At 41.2% G+C, this 15,142-nt stretch overlaps 1 protein-coding gene across 8 annotated transcripts in view; it reads right to left on the bottom strand.

Annotated features, from left to right (window-relative positions):
* Nucleotides 1-1,271: 1,271 nt before the first annotated feature.
* Nucleotides 1,272-15,142, bottom strand: part of LOC117234469 — a 50,689-nt gene continuing 36,818 nt past the window's right edge. For all 8 annotated transcript variants that reach the window (XM_033495704.1, XM_033495705.1, XM_033495702.1 and 5 more), the window contains 4 exons: nucleotides 4,813-5,594; nucleotides 4,328-4,645; nucleotides 3,766-4,087; nucleotides 1,272-3,158 (listed from right to left, as the gene is read on the bottom strand). In XM_033495704.1, the coding sequence (XP_033351595.1) occupies nucleotides 2,751-3,158; nucleotides 3,766-4,087; nucleotides 4,328-4,645; nucleotides 4,813-5,594 (1,830 nt within the window). In that variant the 3' untranslated portion in view covers nucleotides 1,272-2,750. The remainder of the gene's footprint in view (nucleotides 3,159-3,765; nucleotides 4,088-4,327; nucleotides 4,646-4,812; nucleotides 5,595-15,142) is intronic.

The following is a 15,142-nucleotide window of genomic DNA, read 5'->3' as shown; positions in this document are numbered from 1 at the left end:
TTCTCTTTCTTTTAATAAAAATATATCAAAAATAATAATTATTTGCCAACTATTGCTTACTCCGTTAATAAGAACAACCCAAATCGTACGTTTTTTCCTTGATATATTTTTGAATAATATTTATATAATTTATATTTATAATTTGAATAATATTTTCAATTTCATATTGTTTGTTAATTATTATTTTTCATTTTCCTCCACGAACTCTTTCCTACAACAACTTTGAATTATTATTATTATTATTATTAATTATTATTAAAGATTTTCGTTCGTTATACGTCTACCGTAGTTGTTTATTCAAATTCACATTTATAATTTTATATGATATGTAGTTTCCTTTGAATAATTTGTATATTTTTGCATATAATATGCACTCTGCAAATATTTGCATCTGGAAATTTTCCATAAATGAATAAATTAAGTCGTACGAGCAACTATAACGCATCGAGTCAGTGTACGCCACGTACAAGAAAACATCAAGGATGTACCGAAAAACTTCCACTGAGTCGACACAATCCTATACAAACGTGGCGCGGCTCTTCTATGGGAAAAAATCAACGAATCAAGATACGATTTATTACGACATCTATTTTATTCGCCAGAATTAGCCGTCTCTGACTTGCGTTTATTCCCACGGTTGAAAAAATTTCTTGCTGAAGAGAAATCCGAGAGAAAGCAGTTATAGAAGCCGCTCGTGAATACTTTCCGAATCTTGATAAAGCGGAGTTTCCTAAAAATGTAAAACGATTGAAGGAACGGAGAACATCGAGAAATAAAAACAACTTGAGAACGATACGAGCTGTTTTCCTATCGTATCTCGAGCACTTTTCGAATGATTTTCACGTATTTTCCACGATCGAGAAATAATTAATCCATCAAGGACCAATTTTGCCTTATCGAGTTTCGTCTTTTTTAACGTCGTCCGATTACGAAAGGAAAGTTAAGCGATATATTTTCCGTAATCGTATCTTCCTCCATCTTCTTCCTCCATCAAACCGAAACCTTACAATTTTATGAAATTAAAGAAGAATGAAATATCTGTAGCAGACCTTTGCCTTTGACTCGTGCATCGAAGTTGCGAGAGGTGTCTGTTATTCCATTTACTTTCGTTGTACCGTGACACAATGATATGTACGGTATATGTTACGTTACTTGCATCCATCGATACCGCTGCATTTGCGTTAGTTTAACGTATCGTTTCAGTGCTTGGTCCTTAATAGGTTTAGGGAACGACAGCCAATGCCGAAAGGACGAAGAAGTGGAACGCAGGATTATATAAATAAAAATGAATATGTAATTAAAATAATTATGAAATAATCAAATCTTGTCTCAGTGTATACGTTGCTCGCGCCAGTGTAACAATGTATACGATGTAACTCACGCGCATATATACTTCCGCGTATGCGTGTACATGTGCAACTCTGTCTGCATCGTAGGTTACATATACATTCGTACGTACGTGTGTTTCTGTAAGCGCGGGCGTGTGCTTAAAACACATACTTGAAACATATTCCCGTATTCAGGGAATATTCTTTTCTCGAAAATCTTAAATACTAAGCGAACAAGGGGGACAAAAGAGCGAGGAAAAGGGGATGAGAGAATGAGGAAGATGGAGAGAGGTATGTTCGCGGGTAATTTCGACAAATAAATTAGGGTTAGATCGTTCGAAAGAGAAAGAGAGAGAGAGTTAGAGATAGCGTAAAAAGAAAAACGATATAAATAAGAAGACATACGAAGGAATCGTCACGAGTTCCGATAGAGACATCGGCTTCCGGTCGCGCGAAACATCAAACACGCAGCTCACCCGTGGCTCACGAGATACGAGCTACGGCGAAGTTGCAAGAAGGAATATCTTTCGAATTATACAAACGTATAAATAATCGAGTGTACACACAGTTTGCGATCGAGAACGCGGAATCGAAAAAGAAATCCGCGCGTCGGCATCGCGTAGGGCCGTCCGACTACTTCCGACTTATTTACAATGCCCTCCGAGACTGCTCCGGCGATCATCCACGAACCTTACCCTCGCAGCACGCCGTGACTTATTCTTACCGCCTTAACGCGCGATTAAGCTACTTTTTCTTAGTCTTATTACCGCGATCATGACGCGCCACGGAGTCCGGCCTGGAACGACCCGCATCGGACAACGTTTCGCCGTTAGTCGCGTTAAACGCATATCTTCGTACGATCGATCTTTTCGCGTAAGGTAGTTGGCGCCGTACGTTACAATTGTACAGATCGTTGCGAGCGGTTACGTTGCAAACGTATCGAGGTAAACATAAAAGTTTGAACAACCCGATGGTACGCGCTGCTTCGTGGCAGTGAAAGGATTAACAGGCACGATCGCGACAGGTGAAACGCGTTCCATGCGTGTCGTTCTTGCGATTCTTTGATTCATCCTCCTTTTCTCTTCTTCTCTCTGCTGCGGAGTCGCGTTTCTAGTGCGCTTATTTACACGGTACCCGAACATTCCGTCCGTTCCTTCGTTCAAGCAAACTCGATCGAAGAGAAAAGCACACGTTCGATCGACCAACGATAAGATTCGACTAAGAAAGGAGGCCTGTGGAAAAGAAGCTGAATTCCGGAAGAGAAAATCGAACGAACGACGAAGGAGAACGGAGAGAATGTTCGAGGTAACTCGGCCATAAAAATTAAATAATATTCCAGCACGGTGTCCGTCCTCGAGATCGGCCATCCTCGAGAAATCGTTTTCTCTCGTTCTTCATCGAATTTCTTTCACGGTCGCGACCTCAGTTGGCCACCTTGACGAATTCTGGGTTCGGCACGCTGCAGTTATCCGCTGCGTACGCCGCGTGCACGAAGCCGCTTCCGGCCACGATATTTTTCCGGTCAACGGCGCGCACCCTGACGAAAAGAAACGCCGCGACGAGGGATGCGACTACTACTACGAGAAGAAGCATCACGAGACCGCCGACGAAACCAGGCAGACTCATGCAGATGGTCTCGGGATCGGCCGAGGCGCTGGCGTTTTGGATAACGACCGTGGTATCGTTGCTGGAATTCGTTGTGCCTAAGGCGAAGTTCACGTCGCCTGGCGCGACCACCTGAATCGTCCTCGAGGTGTTCACGTCCGTCATCTCCTGGGCTGCTCGCTTGTACACGTGGCTCGAGACTAAGGTGACAGTGCGGTAGATACTCTGGAAAATCGAAACGATCGAATGAGTATCGTAAGCCTTTTATTCTTCGACAACGATCAAATAAATAATAAAGATACTCGTACACTGGAACAACGAACATCGACGTATTTGCAGAAAAGAAATCTTCTCACTATACTTCTTACATCGTTTTCAGTTGTATTATCGTACGATCGTTGTTATTACTCGCAGCAACAGAGTCAATAGCTAGATATACCATATCCCCGATAAAGATACGCAACGACGATTCACCGCGTTAATACGATAAATGCTGGTGACAACCAAGTTTCTTGGCAAAATCTGATTTATTATCCGATTTACCTAAATCGTACCTGTACTACCTCGATCAAACTCGTCATTTTCAAAAGTAAAAGTTCACTTTGCGGAAAATCGTATTCTACATTTCAAATTCCATTCTAATTGTAATTCTACAGCCGATGACTGCGTGTTTGTACAAATAGATATTTTTCTATATATAAAATAATCAGAACCTGGAAGAATCAGAAGCTAACCGAAAATTTATTTTATTTTATCTTCGCATATTACGAGCATCTTGTACGTTGATTAATTTTTTTATAGATAAACTGACCCACGCAAAGTAAATACTCACGGAATCATCGTCATGCAAATGTTCGTCGGCGGATCTTCGCCTTCTGGCACCTCTAAGCTCGGCTGGAAAACCTTCGACCGACCTCGGTCGACCTCCGAGGGTGGCCAGGTTACCCTCGAGCTCCTCGGAACCGGCGGTTCCCTTTCTCTTCACGGTCTGATAGGCCCCGGCTGGATGACCAGGAAGAGGAGGCGGAGGAAGGTGAATGTTATCTTGCGGGCTCTGCGGCGAGCTACTGGCCGTCGCATCTCCCGGCGTCGAACTCGGCGAGGAAGATGAGGTTTGCGCTTGCGGTGCTGGTACTACATCCGCGTTCTGCTCGCTGTTTCGAAAGTAATATTCGTTTCAAACGTTTTCGTATAAAACAACGGAAATTGCGAATCGCTAATAACGTGCAACGAATCAAATCAATCAACGTATCGAATTAATAACTATACGTCGTTGCAACGAAACGATATTAATTCGTCTTCCGGATACGAAACGAAGAGCGTCGTTAAAAGCATCTTCGCTGGCTTTATTGTACCATAATTTATTACGTTAATTATATGCGGTTATCATCTACCTGTAAGCTCCAGCCGGTCCGCTAGGATGCCGAGGATCGGCAAACGCCGGTGGTACACCGTATTCGGGTACCGGTGGCGCTCCATATTCGGCACCAAGGTTCTGATGAACCGGTGCACCGTATTCCTGAGTGAGAGCCGTGGCAGGGGCACCGTACTCGAGACCAGGATGTCCACATTTTGGCTCCGGACAATTGTAACGACAAACTTGTATCACGCATTGAAAATGAACGTTCATGCTATCGGGGAATTTGAAGGCCTGGAAGTAAGCGAAGCTGACGACAGAGGCGCTCGGACCGAAGTTCTTAATCTTCTGGAATCTGCAAGCAACCAAGAATCGTTACACCTTGTTTCGTAGTCTATAACAGAGTGGACAATATCGAAAGTATTAAGATTACGAAACTGTGTATACGCTTAATCGCTCGATCGCGAATAAAGAACAAAGAAATTACAATTTACGAAGGGACGAAAGGATATTATTATTTACCTCGACATGATCTTCGGCCTAACAACGCAACCATACTGATCTACCAGCTGAATAGGTGCTCTTTTGCCATCGTGGGCAACGCAGTTTCTCACCAACATGTCGAACTTATTCTCATCGTCTTTGATAGCCAAGACCATGGTCATGGTTTGCCCTATCTTCACTATGCCGGAGACTTCGCTGGCCCATGGTCCTTTGCCAACCTGGATCTGCATCCAGCATTGCAGATTGTCGCCGAGGAAGTTGGCGGTAACGGCGTGTAACATATCCACTTGGAAGGGTCTGAAGGTTACTGCCTTCTCATAGAAATCGTACCAAGTGCAGCGCAGCTTCCTCGCTTGATCCCACACTTCCTGCACGTACGGATCGTACTGAACGATTATAGTGTTCTCCACGTAACTACCGGAAGGTGTCGGAGCTCCGTAAGCCGCCACGTTATGGTTAGCGGAAGAACTCATTCCGCAGGAATTCAAGAAGATCTCGAAGGTGGCGCTCAGATGACCCGTGCCTGGCTTCAAGTGAACGCAATGCGGGTCCGAGTAGAAACCCTTACTGAAGATCATTCCGTAAAACGGCCTGTCGAACTCGATGTTTACTCGCATGTGCGTCTTCTCGCATTGCACCTGCAAATGTTTTATTTGCGGTGTGTCCGGAGACGCCAGCGGCCAATTTTCCTCGGCGCCGTGCGTCGCAGGAGGACCATATTGCGCCGGTGCCCCGTAAACCGATCTGTGTTCTAAAGGCAGTGCGCTACTGTCCACCAGCGGAGCTTCGCAATTTACCCTCTGAAAAATACGAACGAACGTTTCTTTAGCTTTTCAAGCGCATTTTACATCGACCGCGACTTACCTGCAACTCGTCGTTGCGATTACCAGTTAAATAATAGTTATTCTACTAAATCGTCGATCGTTTAATAGACGAAACATTAACCATCCAAGATGCATTTTGCAAATTATATTTCGAATCGTATGGAAAATACGAGTTTCGATGAATATTAACTCTGCAGCGATCTTTCGGTCGTTTCGGAAAATATCTCGAGCGATTTCTCGTTTAAATTTCGTTTGAACTTATTCGAAATGTCGTTAGAAATGTCGCTAAAATTATTAAATTAAAAGCGAGAACGGAATATAACGACGGAAGGGTCGCAGTAGGGTTAAATGGGAAAATGTTCGTAATCGAGGTTCGAGAACGCGTACAGAAGCTACGACGAAGCAGGAAAAAATAAGAGGTATTTGTTAAACGACTCTTAACGGACGACTCGAAGGAATGACGCGTTTTATGACGGACGGGCCAACTGCTCTTTCCAAGGCTCCGCACGTATGTGGAAAGACAATTTAACCGGCTGCGTTTCGAAACTCAGCGGTAAGTCATAACGGCGAGTTAACCAGAAATATGGACTGGCAACACGGTACCGGAAAATCTTCCTCTATCCTCTATCTTCTACCCTTCTTCCTCCATTTATTTCTTCCTTTCTTGTTTTTTCTTTCCATTTCACCGCGTCTACTGCGAACGGTGTCGAAGCGCCGGTCCTTTTCGAAATACAGCGAATGACAATGAGCTCGATTCGAGCACCTCCGACTCGTTTCACCGGAGTAAAGCGAGGAAGAAGCGAGTTGCATTAGGAATTCCACGAACGTTATTCGTCGTTGCAACCTTTCACGGAATGCCAATCGAATGCGGGTTACGGTGCTCGAGATTCCATGCAATTGTGCTGTGAATTGTCAGACCGATCCGACTTTGAAGATCATCAAGCGCAGCTCGACGGTCCAAGTTCCTCCTGCGATAGATGTCAAAGATATCGGAAACGAAAAGACACTTTAATTTCCCTCGTACTGCGATAGTTCCATTGGCACTTGAGAAATGGCGGAAAAATGAGAACGTCGTTGTCGAAGGATAAAATAAATATCGATAAAAATAGGGAAATACGGTAAATAAAAGTAAATAAAAGTATACGATAAGCAGATTTATAATAGAAAACAAAAGAAAATTGCAACACTTGTACGCTATTTTGTCAAAAAAAAAAAAAAAACATAAAATCATTACGATTAACACGATCGACATTTTAGTAATAGCAAGAGAACAACACAAAAGTGCTTTTGTCCAATTAAACTAATGTATTATTAGTGAAATTTAGTAAGCCGGAAGTTACGAGTTAACGGTGTTAAAAATTTTCTCGCCTGACATAACAAATTAGAAATCGTTTGGAAATAATAAACTGAAAATAAGTAAACATTTCCGACTAAAGTTTTTAGACAGATTAAAAGTATAGCGTAGTAAGTACGTATTTACTGTCTTCGTTTGCACATTGCTTCGGCTTTTATTGATTTAAGCGATTCGATAGTAAAATAACCGAAGCTTTGCAAGCGAATCGTACAAACTCCATTCCATCCGCTGATACAGAACAATTGTAAAATTGCGAAGTTTTGAAAGTCAAAAGTTTGGAAAATTGCCACGTTTTTTTTTTTTTTTTTTTGTCATCACAAAGGTTGTTACGGTTTTTTGTCGTGCTTGTTAATTATCCAGTTCGCTCATATTATTAATCGATAAAAATTGTTGTGCAAGAGACACGGATTTTTCAAATTTAACTTGTGCTTCGTGCCTTTCGTTGTATTTGAGGAGGCAATCGCGGTTTAACGAATGCGAGTCACGAGTCGCATCCGACACATGCTGGCAGCTATTACATGGGTCAGAATTTGTATTAATACGACTAAGTGAGTCGGTTAAAAGCGACCGAAAACAAGGGTACTGTTATACAACAGACATTCTTCGGTTCAAATCGATCGCGTACGCATATCGAGGATGTCGAGAGTTCTGACCAACGCCCACAGATTTCGCATTCCAGGTTAACTCAATTGACATACGCACGCGACCGAATCATGTACCGAATAAATAGGCTTACTCCGAATAATTTACATTTGTTCAACGAGCTGAGTCTCGACAAAATTATCGGTATATACAACGGAAGCAAATACGACGAAATAATATTTCATACGTTTTATCGTTATATGATAAGAGTGCTATATCGAAAGTGTCTAATAACGTCGCTTGGCGAAAAAGAGTTTAAAATTGAAACAGTTTAAATATGAAACAGTTGGCTGGGAATAACTCGATGGATTCCGTGTCGTTAGAAACGAATAATATTCGTTTAATCGCGTTAGACCTAATTAATTGGTTTGTGCAGTCCGTGTGCCACTAATGTAGCGTACCGATTTGAACTAAAACCAAAACTTTTCCATGAAAAGCAAAGGACGAGCCCTATCGTGTTTTCACCTGTAACCATAAAACGATAAAATAGCTATGTTGCAAGAGCGTTGATACTCATTACCCGTATACGTGTTGTATCGTATTTAATTGATTTTCGCATTGACGATCTCTTTTGTTCTTTACAAACGAAAGTACCATGTATTTACCGACTCTGTGTCTCATTCATACATTGCTTTGCTTTTTATCGATTCGGTCGATGCCATTTTTCTTTTTTGTCCACTTTCCACTCTCCGCTTTTTGCAATATCAAAGATTTAATTCGCTGTAATCGAACAATTTGTATTTAATCCGTCGTCGCGAGCGAAACCATTTTATGGTACGCAGAACGTCGCAGTTATCAAAAAAGAAAAAAAGAAAAAAAGAAAAAAAAAGAAAGAAAAGAAGAAAGATCACGAACAAGGATCACGTATAGACAAGGCGAAAAGTAACTGTACAAATGTAGTCAGGTTCCTGAAATTACTCGAGTTCCTGTTACAATAGAGTTACGAAACTGAAGCGTCTTTCTCTACCAACCGCTTTCTGCCCGTCGTCGCACTGTGGTGCTCTCTTATACACGATAAAACCATAAATTATCGTTTTCTCAAGTAGTACTCTGTCCAATCGCTTCGTATCAAGCGAGTCCAACGAGATTAACGAAGCTAATTTAATTCATTTCACTCGGATAGAAAGAAAAAAGGAGACAACCATGATAAATGCTCGTAATCATTTACAGGTGTCGGGTAAAAAACGTTATAGAGATGTTACCTAGATCTCGCGTCATATTTTATTTCTGCTTCGTTACGTTGAATCAATTTCGAGCAATTCCCGAGTCAATTCCGAAGAAAGATTATATGGAAAGCGAAGACCGAAGAATATACGGAATATAAATTTTCTACGCGAGTTAACGAAAAGAAAATAAAATAAAAAAATAGTAAAAAAAAACGATTCGATATCGACTAACGTATATACGAATAAAGTCGACGATTTTCTCACGCTTATATCGTAAATTAATTCGAAGAAACCTATACTATTGCAAGATCTCTGAAAGTGTTCCATTAACTGAATCATTTTCTCAACTCCTACTCGTGATTATATCAAAACAAAGAGAAAGCTTTTACATCTTCCATAGGATGCCTTTCGTTCGTAATTATTTCTCTGTCTTCGTAACTTGGTCGTGTCACCTTATATTCAGCCACGTGCGGTAATTAAAAATATAATTTGAAAAATCGCCGATTAACTATAACGTAGTCATCTGGCATCGGAATAACGCTCTAATATACGTTAGCTTTTTAATTCTCAAAAGAATCGCGTTCGTTCAAATGTATGGTAACAGGATCGTCCGAAGGAAGAAAGATTGGAAATCGGAGCAAAAAACGTTCCATACGGAAGAAAGTGAAAAGAAGAGGATTAGACGCAAACCCCGCAAATATACGATATAGCGGTACTATTAGAAAAGTGAAAAAGAACTCTGCACACGATTTCACAGAAATCAGAATAAGAAAAAGAAAACCGATATGTTGGCAAAATTTGACAACAAAGCTCAACGTACCATGAAAAACACGGTCGACGCCTACAAATAAACTACAGACGATAGAAAGAACGATAGTCGAACGATAACAAGTATCGAAATATCGATTGATACTTTTCTAATCGTAATGAAACGATAAAAAAAAAAGGACGATTCGCGATCAACAGGAAACGCACAGTTCGTGCCTGACCGATAGCCAGGTCGACCGTACCTACGCATACCTGGCCGCTTTCTTGTTCTACTTGCACCTGCACCCGATCTGGTCTAAGGACTTTCTGAATAGAAAAGTATCGCGGAACCGGTCGATGCGTGAAACGAAATCGCCTAGCGACGCGGCGTTCATTGTGGACAAGACCGAGCCGTGACCGAGCGCGCATTCTACTCTTCTGGAGATTTCGAAAACGGCCGAGAAAATTGTCCAGCGAGCGGCGATTTTATTTCCACGCGGTAATCTTTACGCAAATTTAATCTCAACTAGCATCGTTGAGAAACGGCAACTTCCTTCGTGATTTCTCTATTCCATCTACGTGGCGGTCCTAGTCAGCGATTATTCGTTATTTGTAAACGCGTTATTTGTTATCCGAATCCTTCCTTTTGGCAGATGGATTCGAATAATAGTTCAAATAATAGCGAAATAAAGAAATTCAATCGGTAGAGGTGTATCTTTGATCGTGACCTCGTCAAGATTTCATCTCGATAAACGGAGTTCACGCAAGGATAGGATAATTTTTGTTGATTTTTTAATTTCCCTATTTTAATTGATCTCTCGTGGATTAAGATGGCTACTAAGTCAGATTCAAAGACGCGTCTGCCAAAAAATAGACGATAAATCTATGAAACGTTTTAAACGATCAAAGATATCTTCGAATATCGCTGCGATCGACAGTTTCGAAACGTTCGATAGGACGTAGAAAGGTTGACTCGACTAGAAGATTCGCAGCGAGATTTAGGCAAAATTTGAAGACAGCGTACGATATACGTATAGAATTGGTATCTCGTTAAATAATATTCCGACTTTTGTTATTCGTATTTTGCCACGGTGACGAAATGGTCGTAGATTGGTACGTAATTGGCTGATTGTCAACCGATTAGCATTTGAATACACGCATTTATCTATCGAGTAACACACGGGCATCTACTTTGAACTGCTTTGGATGACCTGAAAGATTCGAAGCTGGAACAAGTATCTTTGCCATCAAATATTTTTATAGAAATGCGTAATAAGTAATTTTTGAGGAATGCAATTAAACGTATAACACGCAACGGAATACGGTAGAATAAATCGACTGGCAAAAATACTATCCAATAATCCAATAATACTTTCCAATAATCTGATACATATCAAATCGCAGGTAAAACGTGTGCTTTGGTAACGGCAGTCTTTGATTTTATTAGAAATTTATATGGCAAGTTATGGATCGAATGGTATATGAAAAGAAAGAAGTAGAAAACGGAAAGTAAGAGTGGAAAAGGTCTGTATTGTATAGCGTTCGGCATTGAATTTCTTTATGGAGCGTCTGCACGGCGAGTTACTTTCGTTACTCCCCCGCACGTTCGATACGTTTCGCTAATGGAAGAAGCCAGGCGCGAGAACCACCTCCGTGCCCGAAGGAAGCACGGTAGCCGTACGAAGATCCAGACTGATTTCACTTTTCCATTGTCATCCAGCGGGAAGCCCATCGTTCGTATCCGCCGCCCATCGGACGGCACACACTTTCACCCAACACCGAGGACAAAACTGACGCTAGTTAATTGGTTCGATTCCGCCAGCGTCCTGCCTTTAATTAGAACGTTCGCTTTATCACGATGTCCATCGAATCACGCCACCGCGAGACGTCCCTCGAAGCAGGACAGAGCCAAGAAACTGTCGTGTTGCCAAACAATCCGATAAAATTGCTTTACGTTATTCGCCCGGCAATGCTAACGCAATGATTTCATTCGAGCAAGTACACTTACGATCGGCGTTTATACTATCGGTTCGTTTTCCACCATCCGTTGCAACATGCATCTTCCAATTTCGTTTCTAATTTTACCAATACGATCGCGATAATCGTATTTCGTTACAGCGCCAATCAAACTTCGGTGCCAACGAAAACAACGGAGAAAGACCGAGCGATCCGTCGAAAACACGAAATGCGCGATAATCTGGTCGAAGCGGCCGAGTTTCGCTCGTTTAGAAAGCAACGCGTTTCCACCGATTCTGCGGGTCCACGTACTCGCAACATACACCGTCGAAAATAAGATAGCCGATTTTACCAAGAGAAACCACGACGTCTCGTAATATCGACCGTCTCTTTCGCTGTGTATGGCGGCGAAAATGTAGGCCGGGTCAGTCAGCTCGAGCGACGCGATGGTACCAACATGTCGCGAGCCTTTCGATAACACGAGTATCGTAAGCTCGTCTTCGGGAAATTAGAATGTCGGGAGAAAATTCGCTGGCCGACGACACGCTGATCACGCGTCATTTTCATGCGGACATGCCGACGTTTTGCAACGGTGTTTTCTTCGTTGAACGAAGCCGTGTTCTCCTTAAGACGAACTTGTTTCGCAAGCAGATGCAGATTTTAGCGAACCACGTTCGCTACGAGTGCGATTAAAAAGTGTTTCCGAGTATAATCGACCTTGTCGTTTTACTTTACAAACGGTTAAAGGAGCACGTAATAATATTTGTTAAACTTTGTATTTCAATTTCAAGCTTTTAGCAGCGTTACGCAATGACAAAGAATTTGACACGAACGATTTAGAAAATAATTATCGCTTTGTATTTATAAAAAAAAAACAGGCATCGGCGATTCTGTTACACATATACGATGATATTCGAGATATCAAATTTATAACGCTATATTTGATCGCCTGTGTCTCTCGTTGTCACGATCGGTATAAAAATCACGCGTTGATATTTAACAAATGATATAATCGTTTATACGAAGCGTTTGCTTTCAAGTTCGTCTCTTATCGTCGTTACATCGGTATTTTAGTATTTCACTACTTATAGTGGAAATTGGATAATTACAGGAATTCCAAGAAATGCTACCGCCGAATGCATCGTTTGCTTCAATGTAAAATTAATCGTCGTTTACATAAAATAAAAAGGAAAGCAATTCCAATTGCCATAGACGTAATTACGCGGAAATTCCCACTCGATAGAAATTATAAGAAACTACAAAAGTGGACAGCGAACGTTTGTGCATTTATGGGAAATTTAAAGTCGCAAAGATACAGAGAATGCACGTTGATAGAGAAAGATATAAAAACGCGGCCAGTCTGGCAACGAGTAAAGATCTTTTGCTCTTTCACAGTTGTAATTTTAGATAACGAGAAAATGTTGGTCGGCTGGAAGTAGCGTAATAAGAACTCGGACATCTTAACTAGGGAATCGTTTGTTCTTTAGTCAAAAATGGAGACTGTCGGGAAAACCGAGGCGATCCAATTACAAGGAGACGATTAAAACGACGGCGCGTAGCCCTAACCGTGAGAATCAGGTTGAGAACCGTGGCGAGTGTACGCTCTTTTGTCCAAGTCTGAACTCGCGGGGTGGGATTTTAATTAAAGAAGAACACCGCACGCCGGTACTGCTATGCGAAACGGCGCGACGCGACGGTGCATTAAGCGCATAAACGGCCGTTCCGTCCTTCACTGGCTGCAGCGTTCCTTCTTTTCTACGAATTGTTTCACGAACGTGACGAACTTATCACTGACAATGAGTGTATACCGCTGGTTCCAGCTGTAGCTTTTCGTCTCGTCGGTTTACATTTAAAAGTCCTGATTTCTCGCCTGGTACCTGCTCTTTACGCCTCGCTCCCTGGGCTCTACTGGCTTCACATTCGGAAATTTCCGCTTTCCGTTTTTAACACTCGTATTTCTTCGATCTGCGTCTAAAGACTTTGCTCGGGCGTTTAAAATGTGTCGATGTCAGGAAATAACTGTTGCCATCTACTGTTTCATAACGCGAAACGAAAGTTGAAATTAAGTGTACACGTTTTATAAAACATACTTGTCCCTTATATAATATACGATATTTTGAAACACGTTCGAGGCATTTTCCTAATTGCGTTACTTTACATACGTCATATACGTCTATATGTATAATTGGTTCATTGCGCTACGTTCGTTGCAATATGTTATTGCTACTTCTGCTATCGAGCGTTAATTCATCAATTGGACGATTAACGGTAAAACGAAAGAGAAATATTTTTGTTTTGTTAGTTTTACTCTTACCCCGATATCGTTTCTAGAAGAAGAAAGTAAAATTATAAAGATATTCCAATTCGACATTTTTATTTTTCATTAACATAAAATTATTTGCCTTTAAAAGATATTCGTGGTGAAGAATTGAAATAATAGTTCAACGATGAACCGAGAACGAAACGAACGATAATAACGAAATTAACGTTATTATTTAAGAAAAAGGCGAATGCTAGGCGTCGCTATTAAGATGTTTAAAGCGATCGAGAATCACGCGGATGATGTTCGATTACGCTGGCTAGGGAGGTGCAGGTTCGTGAAACAAGTACGGTGTATCGCAGCTCGCGGTCACCCACAAGATTACACGTTTCAAACGACCACAAAGAAGAAGAATGTTAGCGTTCTTTTCCCTATTCATCGGCCTTTATCAATAGCGGTTCGCTAACGGCTGTGAAAGTTGCACTAAATGATTTCACTCTTCTTCGACTACACGACCATAAAACACTTTCGATGTAGTCGTACCTCCTATATCAACGTACCTTTTCCTACCTCTATTCGTCTATGTTACTAATTTTCAGACTTGTCAATTAGAAGTATAATTTTTTAAATTTTTTAAATTTAAAAAACAAATTCGTTACCTACTAACTCTGTAACGTTACTGGTGGAAATTGAAGTAATTGCTTCGTCCAATTTTTACCCATTTCTCCGTTATTCCGTGAGCTTATTTTTTTTTATTAATTTTTTATCTTGCCACTAAACGATCTCCGGATCTCGGAACCAAAAGACTTTCATATAGGTTAATCTTTCGTATCTGAAATATTTTCTCTGTAACAGAGACGACACGGCACCAACTAAATACTTTCCATACTTTCTACACCGACAGGTTAAACGATTTCAACGTTACGTTTAAAAATTTAATAATTTAATAACGTATACGCATTATGCGTGTTTACTTCGCAGCGAGCGTTAGTTCGATCCACGCAAAATTCACTTTGATCCATTTCTATAAAGTCACCGAAGCAATTATAAAAGTGAAAAACATCGCTACACCGGACACCGTAAACATTTTTTCTTTTCTTTCTTTCCTTCGCATCTTCTAGCGATTTCGCTTCTTAAGCGTATGTCCACTCGTTTCACGATATACATATACATCCTCTATGTAATATATGTCAGATGATAATCGTCGAAACGTCGATAGCAAGCACGCAGATTTTTATTGCATCTTGGAGCGATAAAAACTAGAGCGATATTTTTTATTTGTAAACGCACGTGCGAGCCTTCGGTTTCGTTTCTGTGCTTGGGACGGCACGAGCTACCGGCAAGGAATGCAATTAAACGCGTTAGAAGCTAAGATAAATGCCAGTTTGGTGAACCGCAG

The sequence above is a fragment of the Bombus vosnesenskii genome, unplaced genomic scaffold (assembly GCF_011952255.1).
Source record: "Bombus vosnesenskii isolate JDL3184/JDL3185 unplaced genomic scaffold, Bvos_JDL3184-5_v1.1 scf7180000013305, whole genome shotgun sequence".
NCBI lineage: Eukaryota > Metazoa > Arthropoda > Insecta > Hymenoptera > Apidae > Bombus > Bombus vosnesenskii.
Note: the sequence above shows the minus strand (reverse complement) of the source record. Positions and strands in the feature narration are given on the sequence as shown.